General features: G+C 33.3%; 4 protein-coding genes across 6 annotated transcripts; 2 read left to right on the top strand and 2 right to left on the bottom strand.

Moving 5' to 3' along the window:
• The first annotated feature begins 2,005 nt into the window (after window positions 1-2,005).
• LOC133822332 (uncharacterized) lies at window positions 2,006-5,996 on the top strand. Of its 2 annotated transcripts, XM_062254618.1 has the most exons (11): window positions 2,006-2,383; window positions 2,683-2,765; window positions 2,847-2,982; window positions 3,215-3,708; window positions 3,791-3,838; window positions 4,068-4,242; window positions 4,476-4,588; window positions 4,690-4,786; window positions 4,889-5,105; window positions 5,264-5,417; window positions 5,518-5,996. In XM_062254618.1, exons 1-11 carry the CDS (start codon window positions 2,176-2,178, stop codon window positions 5,920-5,922), a joined length of 2,130 nt encoding a protein of 709 aa, XP_062110602.1. In that variant the 5' UTR covers window positions 2,006-2,175; the 3' UTR covers window positions 5,923-5,996. The 2 variants fall into 2 exon arrangements, with proteins under 2 accessions (XP_062110602.1, XP_062110603.1); XM_062254619.1 differs by lacking the exon at window positions 2,683-2,765 and having other exon boundaries at window positions 2,260-2,383.
• A 71-nt stretch (window positions 5,997-6,067) lies between these two features.
• Window positions 6,068-8,777, bottom strand: LOC133822333 (uncharacterized). Its single transcript, XM_062254620.1, has 5 exons — window positions 8,373-8,777; window positions 7,525-7,681; window positions 7,163-7,213; window positions 6,887-6,979; window positions 6,068-6,382 (listed from the first exon to the last, which is right to left on the bottom strand). The coding sequence occupies exons 1-5, from the start codon at window positions 8,510-8,512 to the stop codon at window positions 6,305-6,307; spliced, it is 519 nt and encodes a 172-aa protein (XP_062110604.1). The 5' UTR covers window positions 8,513-8,777; the 3' UTR covers window positions 6,068-6,304.
• Window positions 8,778-10,838: 2,061 nt separating this feature from the next.
• Window positions 10,839-18,071, bottom strand: LOC133822331 (ATP-dependent DNA helicase Q-like 5). Of its 2 annotated transcripts, XM_062254616.1 has the most exons (21): window positions 16,552-18,069; window positions 16,410-16,463; window positions 16,117-16,229; window positions 15,743-15,955; window positions 15,565-15,643; window positions 15,191-15,244; window positions 15,032-15,106; window positions 14,846-14,899; window positions 14,614-14,658; window positions 14,436-14,530; window positions 14,228-14,357; window positions 13,928-14,026; window positions 13,532-13,587; window positions 13,332-13,434; window positions 12,822-12,950; window positions 12,303-12,472; window positions 12,105-12,129; window positions 11,895-12,010; window positions 11,398-11,516; window positions 11,216-11,296; window positions 10,839-11,013 (listed from the first exon to the last, which is right to left on the bottom strand). In XM_062254616.1, exons 1-19 carry the CDS (start codon window positions 17,740-17,742, stop codon window positions 11,423-11,425), a joined length of 2,895 nt encoding a protein of 964 aa, XP_062110600.1. In that variant the 5' UTR covers window positions 17,743-18,069; the 3' UTR covers window positions 10,839-11,013; window positions 11,216-11,296; window positions 11,398-11,422. The 2 variants fall into 2 exon arrangements, with proteins under 2 accessions (XP_062110600.1, XP_062110601.1); XM_062254617.1 differs by lacking the exon at window positions 12,822-12,950 and having other exon boundaries at window positions 16,552-18,071.
• Window positions 18,072-18,908: 837 nt separating this feature from the next.
• Window positions 18,909-19,588, top strand: LOC133823795 (uncharacterized). The gene is made up of 2 exons (XM_062256645.1): window positions 18,909-19,200; window positions 19,275-19,588. The coding sequence occupies exons 1-2, from the start codon at window positions 18,909-18,911 to the stop codon at window positions 19,586-19,588; spliced, it is 606 nt and encodes a 201-aa protein (XP_062112629.1).
• Window positions 19,589-24,775: the final 5,187 nt, after the last annotated feature.

The following is a 24,775-nucleotide window of genomic DNA, read 5'->3' as shown; positions in this document are numbered from 1 at the left end:
ACACATTTATGCCCTCATTTGTTGTGCTTGACATTCCTTCTTCAAGAAACATTTGTTCATTGATGGAAGCTTGGTTTGCTTGCATTAATAATGTCCCCACCTCCATTTCTGCGTAGCTTTCTGATTTGCTAATAGAAGAAGGTCATTTTCATTGCTTGATTCTTGAACTATAGTGACACACAATGGTAAGTCTGTTATTTTAGTAGCAACTTTTTTCTTTATTTCCAGAAAGAACAACACTGAATTGTCTGTTACAACCTTCATTGGTGGTGTTCCTTTTTCTACTTGATAAGAAACTTCAATAGTTGCTGTTTTTTCCTTTATCTCCTTTTTTATCAAATTCACCAAGTTGTCAAAAGAACAATTTGGTGGTATTAATATCCCAGTCATTGTGTACCCTTGGTACTCATTATTTTCATTCCAATTGCCTCCATATTGAACTTAAGAAGTAATATTGTCCATATCTGTAAAATATGGCAATTTTTTAAGTAGTTAGTTGGTTCTAAATGGGCTAGGTAACTGGTTTACTTAATATTTAATCACATCTTCTTCTGAAACATTTAGCTTTTGTAGGGTAACTGGTCACACTTTGTTTTATATATTTTTTGTTTTTCCAATTAGTTATATATATTGACTGTTGTTGCAGGTTAACTTGTTACACTCAGTTTTACACATTGACTTTTTTTTTTTTGCAGGGTAACTGGTTACCTTAATATTGAATCATATATTGCCTATTTTTACACTTAGTTTTATATAGTTGTAATTTCCTCTTAGTTTTATATATTGGCTGTTTTTCAGGGTAACTGGTTACCCTATTGCAGTAAATCATCACAGCTACATCAAATTTTTTTTTTTTTTTTATTGTAAAGACAAATTTGAATGTAAAATTTTTAGAGTTCTTGTTTGTTGTCTATTTTTTTTTGTTAATCAATGTACACAAACCAGTGTGAAGGTAACTGGTTCCCTTAATCTGTAGTCCCATACCCTACTGAAACATTTAGTTGAATTTATTGATTGTTTTTCCAAGTAACTAGTTGTCCTAATGTTTCTGAATGTTTTGGCTATTAAAATTCACACTAATATCAAATTATTCTTTTTATTGTAAAGACAAATTAGGATGTAAAAATTTCAGAGTTCTTGTCTCTTGTTTTTTTTTTTTTGGTTAATCAATGTACACAAACCAGTGAGCTTGGGTAATTTTTTTCTATTTTTTAGTTTATAAATTGTTTGTGTTTTTCAGCAAGCACGTTATGATCATGGTCATTTTCATTATAATCAAGATAATAGTTCATCTATAATTTTTGATTTTGTATGCAAATAATATAGTTTTATGTAGAAGATTTAAGATAGTTTGCAAAAAAAAAAATGACAATAGAACAGAGTTGACAGAGGATACGGTTTCTTGCAAACCTTGGTTCTTGATCGTGCAGTGGATATGCAGGTCGTTGGAATCTTCAAAGATTGCAGCTCGTATGATTGGAAGAATGTTGGAATTTTTTTGATTTCTGCAGAAAGGGACCAGTGCTTTAGTGATCAGATTTTTCTTAAATTTTTTTGGCAGAAGCTGAGGTCAAACCTTTGCTAGAGTTGGTCGATTGTTGTGGTGATCGCCGGAGATACGATTTGTTGCCGGAGAAGAAAGCTATCACCGGAGAATGGAGTGCCGAAGATGGAAGGAATCTGCAGATTGTTACGTGGTTTTTGGAGAAAAGTTTGATCGTGTTTTAGGCATGAACAAATGAGCGGATGATGATTGAATTGGTAATTACATTTGTACCCCTGTTTTGTGCTGATGTGTTGTTGTTTAAATTTCAATTGTGGTATGTACTTAATTTTCCCATAATCTAAGTTTTCCTTATATGAAATCTTCCATACATATTATAAAAAGATTGATTCCCATATTTTTGCACAATTATAGCTAAAAAGCCATATTTATGCAAAATCCCCAAAGCAGTGGGCCCATAATGGGCTTTAAAAGTGAAATGGGCGGAAATACCAGGTCTGTCTGCGATTGTTCGCCCTAGCCCAAAAGATTCGTCCCATAATTCAAACCGACTTTAACCAACCAACCATCACCGTCGTGGACAACTACTAACCACCTCTGCTTCACTTCTCGTTGGTTCATACTACCACCTTCCATGGCCATGCTCTAGACTTCGTTTCAGCTTCTGGGTCATGGGGTTTTTCAAGGTCATCAAAAGTTTCCATACCCATCAATGGGGAAGGTCCAGAATCAAAGCTTTCCCACTTGGGGACATTCAGAGAAGGACCTTGTCGTCAAGCTCGAAAATTTTCAGCAATGGCGACGATACGGTGCTTCCAGTTTTAATCGTCGGAGCAGGGCCAGTGGGTCTCGTTCTTTCTATACTTTTAACCAAATTGGGTATACACTCTATACTCTTAATTCGATCATTTTGCTCCGGGTGGCTCCGAAATTATTGGGAAGGAATGTAAAACTCTTATGCTTGCTTTTGTGTTAAAAGATATGTATATTTCTATGATCAGTTTTCTCCTTTATGGTGTTCTAATGCTTTAGTGCTTTGTTTACTGGGAGTTGAGATATTGGTGGTGATACAATACGTTAGCTTAGTGTTTGTTCCTCTTATTGACAAATGTTAATCTTGTTGAGTTGGAGTATGAATGTTGAAAGTGGATCATACGTTAATGTTACTTCTCTTTTAGGGGTTAAATGTGCGGTTTTGGAGAAAAGTAGGAATTTTTCTAAGCATCCACAGGCACACTTCATCAACAACCGAACCATGGAGGTTGATTTTTTTTAAGTGGGAGATATAATTCAAATGGGTTACTTGGAATTTTAGGCTTCATTTGAACTGTCTTGTTGCTAGGTGTTTCGCAAATTGGATGGCCTTGCAGAGGAGATTCAGAGGTCCCAACCACCAGTGGAATTATGGAGAAAGTTCATATATTGCACTTCACTCTCTGGTTCAATTCTTGGCTCAGTTGACCATATGAAACCTCAAGGTGCTGAGTTGATTATATTACTTTTAAATCTTGCCACTTTCAAATCTTATTTAGTAGACTGCAGAAATTGAGCAACATTACGTTTATTTTAAGGTCTTCATAGTTGTAGCTTTAGAATATCCTTGCATTCTTATAAGTAGATAGCATAATATTCCAAAAAAATGCTAGATTACAGAAAATGTGAACATAGTGATATTGAACATTTCTGCCGTGATTTTAATTTTATCACCAGATTTTGAGCAAGTTGTCAGCCCAGTTTCTGTTGCACACTTCTCCCAGTACAAGTTGTCAAGGTTACTGCTTAAGCAGCTTGAAAATCTTAAATTCCAGGTTTGCAGATCTGAAGGATTGGAAGGCATCAGCCATGGGATCCTTAGGGAAAGGCAAATATTGATGGGGCATGAGTGTTTAGCCATTGATTTTAATAATGACTATGTTACTGTAACTGCTTCTTTTGTCAAGGATGGGAAGTTAATGGAGAAAGACATCAGATGTAATATCCTTGTTGGTGCAGATGGTGCTGGAAGTACTGTACGTAGGCTTGTGGGAATAGATATGAAAGGTGAAAGAGAGTTGCAAAAGCTTATAAGTGTCCATTTTTTGAGCAAAGACCTTGGACAGTACTTGCTCAGTGAGAGACCTGGTATGCTGTTTTTTATTTTCAATACTGAAGCCATTGGGGTCCTTGTTGCTCATGATCTCAATGAAGGTGAATTTGTTTTCCAGGTATCCCATTTTCTAAATGGATATATTTTAGAAGAGCATTCTTACCATGTACAAATGTTCTAATTATCTCATGTTCCTGCAGATACCATTCTATCCACCTCAGCATAACTTTCAAGATTTCACTCCTAAGGTACTCTTTTACATTACAGATGGGTTTAATAAAATATTTGTTGTAGTGTTCTCAGAAAAGTTTTACTTGAATGGCGAAGGATGTTTATTGGATTTAAGAATGAGAAATGAGAATGTGCTATTGACATATTTATGTGCAAGTGCAACAATATGATAAACCTGATTGCCATATTTGAGGCTCTTGAGTTTTGTTTGACCTTTTATTTTTTTTTAAATTCAAATTATTCCAGGTGTGTGAGGAGTTAATTCTTAAATTAGTTGGTCGAAAGCTCGGAGACCTAAATGTGATTGATATAAAGCCATGGGTTATGCATGCTGAAGTGGTTGAGAAGTTTCTATGTCATGACAACCGGATATTACTTGCTGGCGATGCTGCTCATCGTTTCCCTCCTGCTGGGGGATTTGGTATGTGTTGGTTAAGTTGAGAATGAAATTCTACTAGCATGGATCAGTATTAATTTTGACATTGTATCTTAGTTGCTACATGTACTTGATAGATATAATTAGTAAATTTATTTTCCCTATGTTAATTATCAAGTGGGGATAGCTTTTAGTTCTGAAAGATTCTAGATAAAACTCAGAGGCCTATTTATTACCTGCTTCATGAACATACACTCAGAGCCCATGAATTTTTGCAGGAATGAACACTGGAATTCAGGATTCTCATAATCTTGCCTGGAAAATAGCGTCTGTAGTAAAGGGTATTGCACCAATTTCAATGCTTAATACTTATGAATCAGAACGTAGGCCGGTATTGATTTATCTTTTTCACTTGTATTGTATTAATCATACCATTTCATTTCCCAAAACCAAGTAAAGGTTTCTACATACAATGTTATCCATCAATGTCAGATTGCCATTCTCAACACGGAGCTTAGCGTTCAAAACTTCAAAGCAGCCATGTCAGTTCCTGCTGCACTTGGTCTTGATCCAGCTGTTGCGAACTCAGGTAAACCAAAGCATCCTATTGCCTTTTATCTGTAGCATGGTTAGTTATTATTATAGCTTTCTCTTTGGAAAACTGTAGCTGTTTGTGACTATTAATTTGCAGTCCACCATGTTATCAATGGAGTTGGTGCTGTTCTACCATCTGGACTACAGAGGGCAATTTTGGATGGAATATTTGCAATAGGTCGTGCACAGCTCTCAGGATATGTTTTGAATGAAAAGAACCCACTTGGTCATTCAAGGCTTGCTAAGCTAAGACAAATATTTGATGAAGGAAAGAGCCTTCAACTCCAGTTCCCTGCAGAGGATCTTGGTTTCAGGTATCATAACGATTTTCTATGAAACTCAACACCTCTTCAACAATACTATATAATTTTTCAGTTTTCTACACCAATTTGATTCACAATCCGATCAGTACTATCCACCTATCAATTAAACATCCTTTCAATAGTTTCTCATTCTAGGCACTGATGTTTAGGTATGTTGAAGGAGCACTAGTTCCCGAGAGTGATGGTGTGCCGGGTACTCCTGAAGCACCTACAGGACGTCGGAGGGATTATATTCCAACTGCAGATCCAGGGTGCAAACTGCCCCATATGAATGTAAGGGTGTTATCAAATTCCTCTAGTAAGGTATGCTGGTTATCTGTTTGCCTGTTGTCAATTCTGTTTCCACATTCACTTGGCTATTCCTTCCAATCTGATCTTTAAAATATCGCATAAAATTATGTAGGAAATAGCTTCAACACTGGATCTTATATCTGGGGACAAAGTTGAGTTTCTTCTCATCGTAGCGCCTAACAAGTCATCATACCATCTTGCTCGTGCTACATTAGAGGTGGCTGAGGAATTCAAGGTGCCTGTAAGAGTATGTGTGCTCTGGTCTGCTGATAGTATAAAAGGAGTTGAAGTAGGAAGTAAGGCGTTTTTGGCACCTTGGGAGCATTACATAGATGTTCTTGAGATAAAGAAGTCACCTAATTCATCTTCATGGTGGGATCTATGCAAGATGACTGACAAAGGAGCCATCCTTGTTAGGCCTGATGATCACATCTCTTGGCGTGTGAAATCAGGACTTGTTGGGGATCCTGTAAAGGAAATGAAAAGGGTTTTTTCTGCTGTTCTTGGTGTCAGCTGAATTTATACATTAGGCAATATTTTTGTATTGCCTTGTGAGCATCAAATAATTTTTTTTAATATTTCTTTGTTTTCTCCGATGCTTGCCATGTATTTTGATCACATATTGCAAGCATTTAAGATAGTAAATGGTTTGAGCATGTTCGAATCAAACCAGAAATTAATGGAATTACATTTACCAATAACCAATTCTAGTTTTTGTACAAGTAAAGAACAGTTCTGACCCAAGAATATGCTATAAAATGGACAAAAAGGGGGGGTTTTCCTATTTAAACCTGAACAAACCATGTATGTTTTGTTATGATTCTTTGAGACGTATTTGTCCAAAAGACTCATGAAGATCCATCCCTGAAAGATGCTACTAAATGGTATATTCTTTGTCATCAAGTTTGGCCAGTCAGAACGATAAGCAAATGGCCCATAGATGCTGTGACAATTCCAAGCAATCCACCAGCAACAACCTGCAAATGATGCGAAGCTATTAAAATCCATGTTGATGATAAAATAAGGAAGTAACAACCAACAAGGCTACAAGTCACGCAATGTCATTGACAGATATTACAAGGCAAAAATGTTTTATTACATCATATATCTCTGAAAATATAGTATAGACAGAAAAATATCACAAGTCCAAAAATCCATCATTTGACTGAAGCCAAAAATTGATAAGAAAACAGGAATTTTAGACTAAAAAAACTAACAATTTGAAAGCTATGAACCAGAAGTGGTCGTAAAATATTGAAACAAAATCCAATGAAAAGTAGGAACACTACAAAGAGCGCTAATAACCATTAAAATTCCATGCATTATTAGTTTTTTTTTTTTTGAATTGGAGTTCAATGTTTAAGAATAAAGTTCTCATAATCCTTGCATATTTCTAATCAATCAATGTTTAGGGATACTTTTTCAAAATCTTTGTGTACTTCTAATTAATCAAGTTTTAGGAAGCAATGTATGTAGCAAACCTGCGGAGGGGTGTGACCAAGAAGTTCACGCAGTGGTCTGCTCTCAGCTAGAGGATGCTCAGCAGGAAGTTCATAAACAATTTGATTTAAGACCTGAAAAAAAATACATAATGGTTACATAAAATCAATTCAAACCATGAAAAGCTTATGAAGCTAACAGATAACTTGCAAACACTTGAAACCAAAGCTTCTCAAAAGAGAAACAGATGAACAGAACGAAATAGCAGCATAAAGGATAAGAAAGAAAAAAAAAACAAGAGAAGAAAAATGTCTAACCTCTGCTTGGCGTCCAGCATGTAGTCTTACACCAGTGGCATCATACATGACCTGCAACAAGCATCTTACATTAGAGATGTTCCCACAACACCAGAACATGAACTATCTTAAAAAGGCAAGAGAATTATAACGCCTGATCACAAATATTATAGTAAGTTAAGGCTGTGATTATCAACTGACTGCAAACATAGCAAGGAGTATGGAATCATAATATTTCCACCAGAAATTAAGACTTCAACTCTTTTCATTAATGTCAGTTCTCTGAAAATAATTATAAACTCCTTTAAATTGTATAATAAACTATTTTCATTTGTACAAGTTCTTTGTGAATAACAATAAAATGAGGGGACAAGAGGTAATACAACACACGCTAAGATCAACGCAATCGCAAACACCGATCCTCCAAAGCCTTCTTGGAACCCAATGGCAGCAGCAAGAGCAGTAACAGTTGCAGAATGAGACGATGGCATTCCACCAGACCCCACAAGTTGCTTGAGATCCCATCGTCTTTCTTTATACCTGCAAATCTAAGAAATCATTAGACTCTTGTACCATTATGAAATTTCATAATTCCCCACCGTTAAAGCCAAGAACATATTCTTCCCTTAAAAGGAAAACAATATTCCCATTGAAGTTTCCTTTCCATATCTTATTTGCCCTTTACCCACATCAATCAAAAAAGAAGAGGAAGAAGAAGATAGAAACCAATTTTTAAAGATTTTAACAATGACTCATTCAATAAGACTAGTGTTTGCAGCTCAAACGGCTATAACTATAAGCACAAGCACCCAAAAATTGAAACTTTAACAGTCCAAAAACAAAGAAAGAAGAAAGGAAATGCTAGTTCATAGAGCTAAGAACAAGTTAACTGCTTGGCTTTTCAAGAATTTCAGTCTTGATAATTTTCATGATTCGACCCATAAATTGGAATGCTCAATTGATTTATTTTCCACATAAAAAGATTTGCACAAGCAGTAATCAAACACCAACAAACGAAACCAGATCCAAATAAAAAACAATCCCTCGGCAACTCGATCAAATAACGTTCGAATGCGATCACAAGAAGAAAACGACATTGTACAAGCCAATTTCTAATTTTTATGTTCTTTCTCAACATAAAAACAGATGTCCAAATAGAAATAATATTAAATAAACGAAATACCAGATCCCAATTCCAAAGATTGAAAAACAAAGAGAGAGAATAAAGTACCAGGCAGTGAAGAACTTGATGGTCTGAGCCATGACGAAAGCAAGAAAAGCAGAGATAAGAGGGAAATTCGTAAAGATTGTCGAAGAAGACACAGACGAATTTCTCACCACCGTAACAGACGTCGCCGTCATCTCATCCATCACTTTAAAAATCTCGTCTTTTCGTTCCCAATTCTTCGAAACGAATCAAAATTCCGGAAAAATGTCGAAAACCCAGCTAAAAAAATCGCGAAATGGACACTCTCTGACTGATTCAACGAAGTTTAAAGAGAAAGAAAGTTGCTTTAATATGTAGAATTTTCCCGGGAAAGCTAAGAAGAAAAATCGTGGTTTTTGATGAAAATACCTATTTCAATTGCTACTTCTTGATTTTAACTAACGGTCTTAGCCTTTGGCATACTCTTATTCTTATTCTTAATTTTTTTTTAAAATTTTTGGGATTTGAATTTTATGAAATATAATTTATTTTTCCTCAGCTCAAATAATGTGAATAAAAGGGATATGCCATGTGGTAGAATATACCACTTTTGTCATTTTGAGTTTGGATTTGGATTTGGGGTCATATTCTATTTCTATTTGGGCTTATTTACCCAACAAATGAAGTTAACCAACAAAGTGGCCAATTCCACATTCAATAATTCTATTCAAACTCCAAAACACACTTTACTTTCTTTTTCTTTATCATTGAGTTGGATCAATGCATTCATTCAAAAATATGTTTGACTTGACTATCTTTGCAAATGGAGTTTACCTTTTAAGATTATTAAAAAAAATAGGGAAAGAGTTAAATGTATTTATTATTAAATGTATATATAAAATAATATACATATATATTTATTACTAAATACTACTATAAAAAAACAAAAAAGTAAATAAGTTTTTTTATCATTGCTACATTACTCTATATTTGGTAGAGTTTGGTAGCTTGATAGCATAATAGTGTGACAAATATAATTTCGTTGAACTGTAATACGATGATATTAGCATTATTTTAATATTTTGCAGCCACTAGACTTGCCCCGAAACACTTTTGCATAATATTTTGCAGCCACTAGACTTGCCCCGAAACACTTTTGCATGTATGTTACCTATCATCATCATCATTGTTTTTTTTCAAGCATCTAGTGTTTTACTCCCTTGCTTTACCACAAATTTCAAATCTTCTTCTAATGACTAAAGTAATGCCATATATATTTTGTCAGATAGATATTTTTGTATCGTTTACTATTATGATTAGGGTAATATACAAGCTCTCTCTCTCACACACGCACATATATATATACATACTATGACTTGTTTTAGTGTTAATTTCTCTAAGAATGAAAGTCAATTCCCAAATGTTTAGATTTGGAACTTTAAAGTTTATTTTCTCAAGCAAAATGGGTACAAATGTCAAGATGCATGGGAATAGTGGTTACATAGATCATCAAACTTAGGCTCAAAGAAGAAACAAATGGATAAAGAAACTAGCAGCAAGTGACAACACTTGCATTCATCATGTGAAATTTTGCCACTACTTAACAAAACACAAAAGTGCACTATTCTATTACTACAATCTTTTCCAAGTCAATAATGCATAGAAGTCCCCAAACACAAGTGTACTATTTTATTTACAAATATAAATGTTAAATATAGCATCCTTTTCATGTTTTTAATCAAAATTTTATTTAAAAAGATAAAAACATATTCAATTTAAATGCACCAATATTAATACTAATTTATAAAATTGATTAGCCAAACTTAAAAGTTAAAATAAATTAAAACCAAAATAAAAACTATACTTGTCATTTTTTGTGCATTAATGTGGTTATAATATTTTGTAAACAATTTATAAATTTGATTAATAAACTTAAACCTAAATAACTAAAATTTAAAACTAAAACACGTATAGTTTACTTGTTTATAAACCTAATTTTTTTTTTTTTGGATTTTAGTTCTTTTAAATTTGATGTTTTGTAATAAATTTTATAAACTATATTTATACGTATAAAAAAAAGATATTAATGCATCTTAAATTAGAGTATATTTGTTTTTTTTAGATAAAATTTTGACTAAAAACCTACAGAGGAGGTCATTTTTTACTATTAAAAATAATAAAATGTTTCTCTTTAGCTTTTTTTTTTTTAAGAAATTTTTTTAGTACTAACTTGAATTGAGAGGACCATTATAATTTCCTGTGTGTATATATTCTTGCTGAACTTCAAGCCAAAATTGTTCACTTGAAAATAACAGAGCAATTTAACTAGAGAACTTATGTAAGCTTAGAAACACAATTATTTATAAGACGACAATAAATCATAGGAACGACAATAATTTAAATACGACATGCATAAATATTGAATTTTTTTTTTGACACTATATTAAAAAAAATGTATATAAAACGACAATAAATTGGTAAGGACTGAATGAGACATTTAAGAATTATAAAATATATGACATGTAAAAAATAAAAATAAAAATTACACGCTTAAAAGGAAAAAATATATATTAATGTGATAATTCTTTTTGTTATTATATGAATTATTTCTTATACATTTGAATCCACTTTCTCTTCATCTTGTACAGCTAAATTGTTTGCAGGCAAGCCCCTAGGCGATAACAGGTTTGGTTAGCCTTCATTTGGGTGCTACTACATCAGGAAACTGCAAAGAAAAAGCATGAGAAAATAAGAAAGCATCCTTTTCAATACTATAATCCATATATGACAGGACATTTCCAAATCTAGACAACCAATACAAGTTTTTGACCAGTTCTGTACATTTTCACAATTATTGAGTTTGCCTGATAATACAAACATTCAGAAGAGATAAGAAAAACAAAGAGAGTAATTCTCAGACAGCTTACCCCACAACTTGTAATCTGTACTACTTTTATATGCTGCTGATCAAAATATGTCAAATCTCATGTTCCTAATCTTCAAGTGAACTGTGGCATCAGATCAGTATGGTTGGATTCTTGCTCAATAAAAATATTTGCTAACTTATTAAAATAAATTAGCAGATGGGATTTTCAAATATTATAATCACCTTTATGAAACAGTGTGTTTGATTCTTATAAGGTGGGTTGCGTCTTTGCTGACAAGTTAATTAGTTCTGCTCTTGCTGCTTCCATTACAACATGAAAGTCTGTTTGTGTATACCTTCCCCTGCAGTGCAGAAATTATTATTACCAATACAATATTACTGAATATGAACAAAAGAACCATAAACATAAATTAGGTAAGACTAATCAGAACTTGACTGGTTTTCCATCAGTAATGACTGATCTGTCTTTCATATCATATCAACTTCAAGGATTTATGTTCAAAATGAGCAATACACTTTTGTTTAATGAGTGCTTGGCGAAATGTCAGATTTTATAGTCACTCTGTGCAATAGTTTTTTTAATAATTCTTTACAAAGTAGCCTAATCGACACCTGTTGAACACACAAATTTTCTCAGAAACCTTCTTTGGAAGACTACTTTGCAAAGACTTATCAAAAGAATGTCATTATTTTCACCAATTACTCTTTGTTTAACATACCAGAAGTGAGTTTTTGACCACATTGTAGACGGATATAATGGACTGGCAATGCCATGCATTATCCTTGCAATAGATCTGGGAGTAAATTTTACTTGTGAGTTACCCTGCAGAAATACCTGTTATTCCAAAAAAAAGAGCCAGTTAAAATCACTAGAAGGGATCTGCTGATTACAGAATCCAAGTATAGATTATAGGCTAAAACCTTCTTACTTTTATATCTGCTCGCAAAAATGGGCTGCATGGGAATAATAGACTATCAGTATATAACAATCAATAACAGGATTAAGAGAAAAAAATTAATCAAATTAATGATTTAAGTATATGAAGGAGCTGTGGAATAGTTTCCACGATGAATCATCATCTGGTGTTAATAGTACTACAACATTAAGAAATAAGATCTGGACAAACCTGCTTTGACCCATCTTATTAGGATGATCATTATTATCACTTTCGTTAAAATAATCCAATATTTTCTTTTGCAAGCATGGTGTGTGATCGGCACCACAACAACCATGCAACTTCTCACATGAATTAACAGCAAATACCACAGCATCATGCATTGCATCAAACTTCCACACCTAAAGCCAGAACAGAAATTATTCATAGGTTGGAATTCAGGAAAAGCAAAAACATTCTTAGCTTTTATCAAAAAATATTAAATAATGAGACAACCAAATCAATTGGATTTTGTAAATTGAGAAAAGCAGACATTTTTTTAGAAATGTATTATGTACATGACCAGTTTTTGTTGGACGGTTAAGACCTTACACACCCACAAAAAGGACAAAGGACCTTTGCCTTTAGGACTTTTTTCAAAGAATAAAAGGGAAGAAACATTGCTGTGAAATAACAGCTGCAATAGACGGTTTATTTCAGATTTATTCATAAGAAAAATTAGCTTCTTAGTCCTGTCTTTTATGATAATACCTTACAACTTTCAACCTCTGATAACCATTTTGTAAGAACTGCTGACAGTGAGCAAAGATCCGTAGGAACTTTAACAATTGTATAGCAGAAGGCTTGGTCCTTTAGCTCATATGTTACTTCCCCTTTGAACTAAAACAAGATCGCAAGGATTCAGCACACGGAAAAGATCAGCAAAAAAAATAAAAAGATTGTTTGTATAACATTCGACTCTAAACACAGAGGAAAACCCAGAAGCCAAAGCAGAAATCATTGTCACGAGAAAATAAAACATTAAGACTAAGTTACATGTGGTGAGATAGGGAAAATATTGGCCTAAATCTTACCAAGCAAATTAATAATAAAATTTTATAAATCATAATCCTAGAACTACAAATGAAGGTTTGCTGTAGAGAAAATTGAAAAAACCTACACTTTAGACACCTTTACCTATTTAATTGATTTTTTCGACTTAATTTTTCTTATTATAGCTAAAAAGTATAAAGCATGGTCTCCTTTCAAATAGTTCCATACCTTCAGATTCTGTAGCTGAGTTGTCAGATCAGTTGTCATAACTCCGATGCTATTTGCTAAAGTTGGTATATGAAACACATACTTTCCTTGCTTCATTTCAGATCTGAAAATCTCCATGGTCATAATTTCATTAGCCAAAATCTTCTTGACTACAGATAGTATTCTACTAGTTTTAGTATTTTAACCATTAAGATACTCACTTTTTCAGAATTTCAGCAACAACAATATCCCTTTCAGCAAGAACATCAGGAGGTGTCTGCAAATGTGCAAGTACTGCTATTGGTAAGCATCAAATAAGCAAAAAAATTGATTTAAAAAAAAAACAGTAACTTGTAAAAAGATACCCTTTTAGCCCAAACTTGGCCAGACTTATGCTGTGGCACTAATTTATCTAATAACGATCCCAAAAGAACTATTCTCTAGGTGCATTGTGAGACAGTTATATCAGATCGTTAATACTTTCACTTAATTGGACTAAGGCTTTATTAATTCCTGCCATTTGTTACATGTTCATCGCTTCTGGCTGGTACTCCAAGAGCACCTGCAGCCAGTAGAACTCCCAGGTAAACAAAGATTTTAATGAATTTTCTGCCCACCTTATGAAAACTCAAGCTACAAGTTACATTTATCTGCGGTAGCAAACGCAAGTATTGCACTTCACCCAATTCCAATTGTGTCAGAAGTGTGAACATCACCTGGAAAGGACAAAAAACCACAATGGAATGCTTTAGTGAGTCACAGCTTATGAGAATCAAAAAGTAAGCACAACCCCCTTACTAATTTATTCTTTCTCTTTCATGACTATATCATGAACCTGAACTACCAACCACAGAGCATTCAAGACTAATTATATAATAAACTCTAAAGTTGAACATGAAAAGTATAAGGAAAAAAACCTCTTCTTTCATATCAAGTTTGCAAGAAGCAGATTCTTTTACTAATGAGAAAATCTTCCCTTCTGATTTATTGTCATCGGTGAAAACTTGAGAAAGGAATTTGTCTACTGCATATTGATCAACTCCTTCACTGTGAACAAAATACTACTAATTTAAGTTTTATGAAACCATTATGCAAAATGACAAGGTATGATTCTTATCTGACTACCTGAACATAAGACTACGAAGCTTGAAATACGTGTCATCATCCAAAAAAAGATGACAATACGAAGATCGACCATCTCGTCCTGCTCGCCCAATCTCCTACAGAAGTGTAACTTTATCTTATAGGAAACGTTAATTCAAATATCTTTCAAATAACTAGTGGTAAGAAACCAGAGTTCAACCTGAACATATGCCTCCAAACTTTCTGGTAAGCTGTAGTGAATGACCTGAAGCAGATGCAAAATCTTGGTATTCAAAATATCTTAACAACAGAAAGGAAGCTGATCATTTATACTGTTGGCTTGTGTCTTAATTGGATAAAAGCATAAATGCACTAGATGTTGTCTTTCTAAGGTGACATCTAATTTAAATATAATGCAACAAAGATATGTTATTATAAGTAGTTTTTCTTACAGCTCCAACATCCGTCTTGTTGAGCCCCATGCCAAATGCCACAGTTGCCACAACCTTTGATAGAAGCAAATTGTTAACAACCGAAGAAATTGAAAGTTTTTCTTAGAATATAAAAAGACAATGAACAAAATCTAAAACATATTCATAATATAAGCCGAAATGGATTGAGGATGGTGTGATACTCACTACTCTGATCTTGTTTGTACAAAATAATTCCTGTATACGGCTACGATCTTTTGCAGGTATACCGCTGTGGTAACTCTAAATAAATTTAAAATGTTGTCAGATTTATAATTCTGTGATAAGACAAATAAAGTTGTGTTAACTGAAAAAACGAAAACTAACCTTTGCAGAGATGTTGTAATCGCGTAAATATCTGCTTAGTATGTCAGTTTCAAACTGCAAAAATTAGAATGGACTTAGTTGTCTCTTAAAACTGAATATGTATTGACTTGTTTATTAATCTGATGAGTAAAAATAAAAGTTCTAACTTATTGCATTTAAATGAATTATATTTCCGCCAAGAAATACACTTTTGTTCAGGTAACACTCATCACACCACAAATATATAGAAGCAAATTATACATCTGAAACAAAAAGTCGAAAAACAAGAAACAAATACATAATTAAGTGAGCCAGTCTGGATGTCATCACAGATAGCTGGGAAAATATGTTATATTTATATATGAAAGAGCACATAAAGTGAGCTTCGCATATACCTGAAATTTGCAGTATACAATGATGCTCTTGACTTCCTTGAATGGAGAAGACTTGATCAATGCCAGCAGGTCTTTCATTCTAGTTTTGTTCATGAAATTCAATAGGATGAATATTGTACAGAACTAGTTATCCATTCAAATAAATAAAATGTAGGCAAGAAAGAGCAGCTGTACTTACTTATCTTTACTTAATGATACAGACAAATGTAAATTATCCCTTAAATGGGCCTTTTGGACGAGACTAGTTGGAGGAATCTCAAGAGCAGACATAACAGCATGCAAAGTTGTGGTTGTTGCGGTAGCTGTCATTGCCAGAATGCAGTTAACATTTAGCTTCTCTTTAAGCAATGATGCTCTGAGCCTCATGTATGATGGTCGGAAATTGTGAGACCTGGAATCATACATAACTTCATAAAAGTGAATACGTATTCATTACCAGAAGAAAAATAAAATAAAAAACAGGATAAAAAATGATTCGGATATAAAAAGAAAATCTTGATGTAATGATGTCTAAGGATATAAGAGTGAAGAGGCAGTTGTAATCACACTCACCATTCGGATATACAGTGAGCTTCATCCACCACAACAAGCGATACAAGTACAGTAGAAGAGAATATTGACAAGAATTCAGCATTCAAGAATCTTTCTGGAGAAACAAAAAGAACCTGAAATCAAAACCCACCAAAGCCTCAATTTTAAAAAAAATACTCAAATGGAAAAATCACAATATATTTAATGCAAATTGGACTCAGAGTCTATCAATAAAAGGAAGAAACTCAGCCATCATAACCACACGCAACAATATATTGAAGCATTGATAACACACTTAGGAAAGCAATACTCACCTTTATGGCACCTTGTTGCAGCAACATCTTTGTCTCAGAAACTTCTTCAGGTGTCTAAAACAACGAAAAAAATTGCATTTTTAACTACTAAATATTTGCTAATGTTTGAGACAGAAAGGATTAGAAAGGAAGCAATAATCACCTGACTGCTACAAAAAAGACCACCCTGGATCATAGGAGGCAGCTGTCTTAGCTGATCAATCATCAATGCAACTAATGGACTAACAACCAAAGTTATCCCAGGTAAAATCATTGCAGGTAACTGGTAACACAGGGATTTACCAGCACCAGTTGGCAAAACAAGCATCGATGATTTCCCATCTAGCACCATCTTTATTGCTTCCAATTGCCCTTCCCTGAAGGAATCATAACCATGAGTTAGGCTCAACAACTTCACCAAGTTCTCTTCCGAAGCCTCATTTCGAGCAGCCAAAATCGCTTCCTCAATCGATATACAATCAAATTTAGCTTTTTTTCCCTCCTGCTTCTCCTTTTTTTTCGTTAAGCTTTCCATAACTGAACCAAGTTCCTCACAAACACCCTCCTCCGTCTCACCCCCACCTACTGGTTTTAACTTTTTCTTATATTTTTTGAAAAATCTTCGGCCACCTGATGAAGTACTATTCCCTCTTTTCCCCTTGTTCAAAAACTTCTTATTTCGCTTCAAATTCAACTTCACAAAATTCCCTTCGTTGCCACATTTTCGCAGTTTCACCTGCGGCATAGGTACATTGCTTCCAATCAAATTGGAATGTCTCTTTCCAACTTTCACTGAGTTCCCATAGCCAACAGATGCTTCATCTTTGAGCTCTGGCAGTACCCAATCAGTCTCTGAACAATCAGACCCACCAACCTGAACCTTGTGTTGCAAATCTGACGCCAAAGGAGGACATGGGTCATCTTTAATAGGATCAAAACTAATACTAGAACGTCGAAATTTTGAGAAAGATGCAGACTTGGAGAAGAACCCAGCTGGAAGGGTCTCAAGAGAAATCGGGTTCTGATCGGAAACCCGGTTACGAATTTGGAAAGGTAAAATTGGGGAGAGAATGGGAAATGGGTCGTCGGGCGGTGTCTGGTCGGGTTCGGCGGAGGTCGGATCAGGTGCCTTAGATTTCTTCTGAGAAGAACTTTTGAGTTTTGGAGCGGATTTGGAGTGTGAAGAAGATGAGGCGGCTTTTACCTTGATTCTGGATTTGCTAGTGGAGAAAAGGGTATGCCGTGAAGGAGGGGCCGGGGGCGGTGCCGGTTTCGGAGCCAGGGGTGAAGGCTTGAAGACTCTTGGGGGAGTGGTGGAGACGTGAGAACCGTCGGAATCTGAATCGGAATCCATGGAAGACCGTTCCGGGAAATGATTAGCAAGATCATCGATGCCGCCCTTATTCTATACAAAATTTCCCGCCATTTCTTTTTTTTAATAATAAATAAATATGTTTTACTAATTTTTATCTGAAATATTTGTTCTACAAAAATTTTGTTGGATTTTTCTAAACAAATGGGGAAAAAAGGTTTGGTGATAAGGACATGCCCTTTTAAAAGGTTTTGTATATTTTATCAAATGATATTATGGCATTGAGGTGAGGTATTTTGAAGGTTTTTTTTTTTTTTTTTACAAATGACATAATATTAGCTAAATTGAATCTTTAAGTACACAAGTCATTATACATGTTGAAATCTCTTCCAGCAAAGTACCCTCAATTTCTAATTTGTATTACATAATTCATCCATTATCATTGCACAACACATGAGTCAGACATACAACTAGAAAAATAGATAACAATGTTCTGAGATTCATAAGGAGACAACCGAAATAAGAAACAATCTTATCGGAAGAAATGACAGAATTTACTACAACTTTCGAAGCATTCCCTACAAAAGTGGCTTTGAATCAATGCTTCAAACACCATTGAATATCATAAATAATAGTTAATTCCTCTAATTCTTTGGGAGAATGAATACACATACAACAAACAACAAACAAGCAATGATATCCCAACATCAACAACATTAAGATCACCGAATTAGCTACCTAGAAGGATAACATCTATTATTTGCGGATAGAATAGTAACATACACAATAAACAAATAAAAGTGAATCTGCTACTAAATAATAATAATAAAAACTTACATTGTTCATAAAAGTCTTTCAATATAAAATTTGGAAAGAGCAAAGAATCAAAAAACTCTTTGAAGGTGTTACCATTTGATCTAGGCTCTATAATGATATTTTGATAAAACTCCAATAAACAAAGCCAGAATAACCAATAACAATAACAAGTATAAAATAACAAATACAATGTAGGCAAAATATGATTACTATAACAATAATTATTATTATATTATTTTTTATTTTTTGACGAATCACCTAATACTTATTGATAAGGACAAGGAAGTACAAGTGGAAAGTCTTCCAACCAAATATAACAACTATTATGGCTTGTAAAAGGCTTGGAACCGTTGGGAAGTGCTTCCTCTTTCTATGAAGTTCTTATTGGGTGTATGAAGATTCTTGAGAAAAAAGAGGTGGAGGAATTTTTGGTGTTGTGTTGGAGAATTTGGTATCGTCGTAACCAATTTGTTCATGATAATAAGCTTCTTGATGACGATATGGTGGGTCCTTGGGCTCTGAATTTTCTGTGGCGTTATCAAGAGGCACAAAACCAAACCCGAACTGAGGAAGGTGGTGGTGGGTCCTCTACGCATCCTACTGCTGCGCAAGTGGTTCCCTTGGCTGATGGAGAGATGAGTGTTCATGTAGATGCTGGTTTAGATGTTGATAAAGGGATGGTGGGTATGGGGGCGGTGTGGTTGATAGCTTGGGGATTGTTCGTTGCTCTGCTGCAACTCCATTGACGGCATCATTAGCGCCTCATGTCGCTAAAGCAGCTGCTGCCCTTCAAGGGATGCTACTCTGTATTCGCCTTGGCTTCCTTCGTATTCGGATTAGTACAGACTGTCTTCGTGTTTGCCAAAGCATTGCCCGTAAGGAGGCTAACAATTCAGAATATGGCATTGTTCTCCAAGACATTTATCAAGCATGGAGCTCTTTCTCGTCTATTTCCATTGGTCATTGTAATAGAGCTAGTAATTCTACAACTCATTCCTTAGCAAAACTTGCATTATCTCTTGATTCTCCTAGAGTTTGGTGGCCTGGTTTGCCTTCATGTCTGTGGCCTTAAAACTCTTTATGTTTGATGTTTTTGCTTTATCTTGGCTGTTTGCCCAATAAAATTCTATGAATTTCACTCAAAAAAAAAATATAACTATTGTTATTATAATTAAAATAAGTGTATGTTCACCTCTTATGATTTAATTTTTGAATTAATAAACTACATAAACTAGAAAAAGTGTATATCAGAAAAAAAAAATCATAGACGTTAAAAAGGATAATTAGAAAGTAAAGAAGAAGAAAAAAAAAGTTAAAAGAAAAATTAATAAAATGAAAAATATTATTGAAATTTTAAATATAAATAGTATAAAATAATAATAATAATAATAAATATAAATATATATTTAAACCTACTGTATTTGAAATAAATTTAATAAGAAAAAGTACATATTTTAGCTAATCTATTTGGTGATAACAAAAATGATCAATGCATAACAATATCAGAGTGAAAGTTTAAATTTGAAATTAATACATAATAAAATATCTAACTTAAATACAACTGGCAAAACTGCTAAAATAAAAGATAAAAAATACTTTATTAGATTAATAGTTAATTTTATAAAATAAAAATAACTTAAATATAAGCAAAAGTGAAACAATACAGATTGGACTGTTGGAGATTGTACCTTAAGTAAAGCGAACCCTAAATACCCTCGTGTTAAAGACATTTTTTTTGCGGGAAAATTTGAGAACTACTGATATCGCCCAATAAATTCCTAAGCGGTCGCAGTAGTTATCGGGCTATGTCGTATCCACAGAGAGGTAAAGTACAAAATTAAAAGAAAGATTAGTAAATTAAAAATAATAAACTTTGGAAAAATGCGAATTTGAAAAAGAATATAAACATTAAATGGATAAAATCGAGGGATTAGAATCAGAAAGAAAGTATGGAAGGCATAAGTTTCATTCATGCAAACATATATATATTTTAATAAAATTGATTCATTATACTCAACTATAATTCTACACCATTAATTATAGTTGGAAAATATATATATTAAAGCTCACCTTAAAATATGTTCTTTAATTAAATTATACTAACTTCTAATTTTAAAACCTATCATATTATATACATTAGAGCGACAAAATACCAATGGCAGAATGCAGTAAAAAACATATAATATAACAAATATTCTAAATTAAATTAAAAACCTAAATTACATAAGAAGAGCATGACTAGACTTATGTAAAAGATAATAATAAATTTAGAACAAAAATTAGAAGAAAATAAATTTAATTGTAACAAATATATAGAAATGAAGAACAAAATAAAGAATCAATATATTAAAAATATAATATTAAACATGAACTCCACTCTAGCCTTTCCACAAGAAAATTTAGCCTAAAATAGGCATTGTTTTCACTCAAGAAAATGTAAAAGAAAAATAGGAAAAGTAAGTGTTTTTCTCTCCAATACTCTCTACTATTCCCTTGCACAATCTGATGTGATTTTACCCCATTTAGTACTCTATTTATAGTGTAAATAGGACTCAAAATCGTGTAAAACCGTGTATAAAATAGTGGGAAAGTGGCTTAAAAAGCTGAAGAAAATGGGAGACACGGACTGGTCGTGTGCGTCAGGTGTGCCAGCGGCTGGCTTCGGCGCGGCTCGGCTCGGATGGAGTGCTGACGGCTCGCGTCAGGCGGATGGGCTAATGGCCTGCTGCCACGTGGCAGCGTGGCAGCTGCTGAAAGCTTGGGCTGGGCTCCGTTTTTGGGCTTCTTTTTGGGCCAAATCATCTTCAAAAATGTCATTTTCTTCTTGATTTCTTCAATTTTAATTCTTTCTTTCTCCTTTCTTTTTCTTTGTGTCAAAAATATATTTTATTTCCTGAAAATTAAACACAAATTAAATTAAAATTAATATTTTCAAATATAAAATATATGACAATAAATCCATGAAAATATTAATTAAAACTTAATTAATTTTACACTTTAAGATTAATAAAATGATATTTTTGAGCACTAATCAACTACCCACTTTTAGGAGCGGTTAACTAAAATTAGACAGTAAATATATTTAGTTGAACTTTACCCACTATTATCATGAGACTTCCCAAACTACTATTATTTGAGCACATGTTTCTAAGTGTTGTTGTAATATGTATTATATGTGTCCTATTATAGTTAAATTGGAAATGCATTCTAATTGTAATGTGTTATATATATATATATATGTGTGTGTGACAACTATATTTATAAGAATATATTCAATCTATGAAAAATTATTCTTTAAAATGTAAAAATCAAGGCTTAAAATGTAAACAATAAATCTTAAAATGTAAACAACAATCATTTAAAATATAAACCTCTAGACATAAAATTTAAACCACGACCCTTTAAAAGTTTAATCTCAAGGCTTAAAATATAAATCGCAACTCTTCAAAATGTAAACCACGAAGCTTAAAATATAAACCATCACTCTTTAAAATTTAAACCACAAGCCTTAAAATTTAAACCATGACTTGTAAAAATTTAAACTATAAGCCTTAAAGTTAAACCACTAGACTTAAAATCTAAAACCACGATCATATAAAATATAAATCATAATCTTTTAAACTCTAAGCCACGATTCTTTAAAATTTAAACCACCACAAGACTTAAAATTTAAACGTCTCCTTAAAATTTTGTTTAATGCTCAAATCGTGACAACAACTAAGCAGTGGTTGTAGTATAATTGGGCGGTCGATCCACAAGGAGGTAACCTAAAATCAAAAGATTAGTAGAAAATAAAAAAAAATTAGTAACAAGAAATAAATAAGGAATGGAAATGAAAAGAGGTTTGAGATTTTGGTATTGTCTTTTTGATAAAGTGATAAAATGAGATAAGTGAAATAGAGGTAAGATGTAATCAAGAGTTTGAGAAATGGAAAGGTTTCAGGAATCATCCATATGCTTGCTTAGTTACTTAGTTACTTGATTTACAAAAATACACAAGTAAATAGTTCACATCCCAACATTTACTTGGAAAATCTAACATTAAAGTCCATATTCTTTTCTAACAAAAGTTCATTTGAGTTATAAAGTTCTTTACTTTAAAAGCACAATGTTAATCTTATGAAAAATCTAAAAATGACAAAATACCCAAGGGCAATAATGCAATAAAAGATTATACATAAAATTATGTATCAATATTACTTTTACTAATTAGAAGTACATAGAAAGAGCATGACTAATCCTATATACTATTAGCATAAGTAATTAAGATAACAAAATAGAGATTGAGATGAAAGAACATAAATAACTCAAATATTTTACATTAAGAACATAGTAAATCAAAGTAGCAAAATAACATCACTAGCATATGGAATCATCTCTAACCTTCCTAGGAAGATTAGGCCATTATGCTCATGATTCTCACAAAATTCTAAGAAGAAAGTGAGTAGAAATTTTGCTATAGTTTCTTTATTCTAAAAATTGCATACTAAGTGTGAAGAATGAGTCCCTATTTATAGAGGGAGAAAATGACTAAAAAGAAATTAAACAACAAAATGGGGTTTACAAAATAAATCTGAAATATTAATAATAAAATATGATTTTGAAAAATCAAATCTTATTATTAATATTAACCTAGCTATTTTGGTGTATGGTCATTTTTCCCTTTTTTAAAATACCACAAAAACATGAGCTTTAAAGTTCAAAATAGCAATTTTGCAAAGCCCAATACCCACACAACATGGGTTGAAAGTGGTTGGTGACACAAGAGGGTTTTGACCCACTCCCAGCTAATGGGGAGGTGCCACGTAGGTGGCTGGCTGGGAGAGTTGGGTCTTCGGATGGGCTGCTGAAGGCTGGGCTTTGAATGGCTGCTGGAAGATGTCATTGGGCCAATGTGGTGCTGGACTGTGACTGGCTTTGGGCCTGGAGGTTCGTTAGGCCTGCTAGAGCCGTCGAGCTGGGCTTGCTTGGAGGTGCTATGTGGCGTTGGAGGCTTGATGGGAAGCTCGGCTGGGACTTTGCTGAAGGTGAGACGTGGGTCAAATGAAGGGAAAGGAGGAGGCTGGCTTGACCGGTCAACGCAGGAGGAGAAATGTTATATTATTTTATAATATAATATAATGTAATATTATATTATTTTATAATATAATGTTTTAGATTAAATAAATGTGACAAAGAGTGTCACATATTGTAACATATAATAGAGAGTTACAATATTTAGATATATGAGATATATCCAAATAATGTAACATATTTGGTGTTACAAATTTGTAACTTCCAAATATTACCCTTTATTATGTAAATTTGTTGTTACATAATATTGAAATGAATTTCATAAAGCCATATGTGATATGGTTGTTAGAGATATGATTTTAACCCCAATAATGTGATTTGGGAGTTACAAAATCATTTGGGAGGGTTTGGAACCGTTTGGAAAAATAGCACATTTTTTAGTGTTGAAAATGGTCGGTGGCCACGGCCTGTGGGACAAAGGCTAGTGGCCGCGGCCACTAATGTCCCTGGCCACGACCACAGGCTAAAAACTGACCATTTTTTTCAATTTTTTCAATCTTTGTTGAACGGCTCAAAAAACCCAAATAACTCCCAAATCTCATTTTTAATTCCATATTAATCCAATTAAACATTGGTAACAGCCATGGGGGTTGGTGGAATTTGAAATTCAAAGGGTGTCTCTAAACTCTATAAATAGGAGCCTATAGCTCACTTGTAAGACACAACATTTCTATCCATTAGAGCACTTGGCTATAAATACCTTGAGGCATGATAATTCCAGAAAGCATTTCCTATAATCTATGAGAGATCCCTTAGTGCTTGAGTTAGGGGGAAATAAGCTTTTGGACAAAGGTTTCAAACCTTGTTCAAGTTGGTGATCCCCAATACTCTTCACTTTGGTAGTGTGAGTGAGAGTTGTTTATCTTTTGTTTCTTGTTCCTTTCTTTCATTCTATTGTTTTTCATCTTTATATTGTTCTTCTCTATTTACTTGTATTTCTTGTTCAAGAGTTGTAATCTTTTCTTTTCTTTTGTTTCAAACACTTTACTTTATTTGTAACCTTTTGATTAGAGTTGTATTTTACTATTCTCTTCTTCTTCATTATCTTCTTCATTTTCTTTGTTTATTTGTAATTTTCAGTTATAGAGTTGTAACTCTTTTTAATCAATCATTATTTATTTGTAATATATTGCATAGAGTTGTAATTTATTATTATTTCCATTGAGGCAAAATACATATTTTCCTA

The sequence above is a fragment of the Humulus lupulus genome, chromosome 3 (assembly GCF_963169125.1).
Source record: "Humulus lupulus chromosome 3, drHumLupu1.1, whole genome shotgun sequence".
In the NCBI taxonomy this organism is placed as follows: domain Eukaryota; kingdom Viridiplantae; phylum Streptophyta; class Magnoliopsida; order Rosales; family Cannabaceae; genus Humulus; species Humulus lupulus.
Note: the sequence above shows the minus strand (reverse complement) of the source record. Positions and strands in the feature narration are given on the sequence as shown.

Excerpts from the sequence above, each read along its gene's own strand:
- LOC133822332 (XM_062254618.1), top strand. The coding sequence starts at position 2,176 with ATGGGGTTTTTCAAGGTCATCAAAAGTTTCCATACCCATCAATGGGGA. Across the intron at positions 2,766-2,846 it reads TCAACAACCGAACCATGGAG|GTGTTTCGCAAATTGGATGG; the intron begins GTTGATTTTTTT and ends TCTTGTTGCTAG. Across the intron at positions 3,709-3,790 it reads AAGGTGAATTTGTTTTCCAG|ATACCATTCTATCCACCTCA; the intron begins GTATCCCATTTT and ends ATGTTCCTGCAG.
- LOC133822333 (XM_062254620.1), bottom strand. The coding sequence starts at position 8,512 with ATGGATGAGATGACGGCGACGTCTGTTACGGTGGTGAGAAATTCGTCT. Across the intron at positions 6,980-7,162 it reads ATGCTGGACGCCAAGCAGAG|GTCTTAAATCAAATTGTTTA; the intron begins GTTAGACATTTT and ends ATTTTTTTTCAG. Across the intron at positions 6,383-6,886 it reads TTGGTCACACCCCTCCGCAG|GTTGTTGCTGGTGGATTGCT; the intron begins GTTTGCTACATA and ends CATCATTTGCAG.
- LOC133822331 (XM_062254616.1), bottom strand. The coding sequence starts at position 17,742 with ATGGATTCCGATTCAGATTCCGACGGTTCTCACGTCTCCACCACTCCC. Across the intron at positions 15,956-16,116 it reads GCTCACTGTATATCCGAATG|GTCTCACAATTTCCGACCAT; the intron begins GTGAGTGTGATT and ends GTATGATTCCAG. Across the intron at positions 12,130-12,302 it reads AATAAGATGGGTCAAAGCAG|CCCATTTTTGCGAGCAGATA; the intron begins GTTTGTCCAGAT and ends ATTCCCATGCAG.
- LOC133823795 (XM_062256645.1), top strand. The coding sequence starts at position 18,909 with ATGAAGATTCTTGAGAAAAAAGAGGTGGAGGAATTTTTGGTGTTGTGT. Across the intron at positions 19,201-19,274 it reads TGTTGATAAAGGGATGGTGG|CGCCTCATGTCGCTAAAGCA; the intron begins GTATGGGGGCGG and ends CGGCATCATTAG.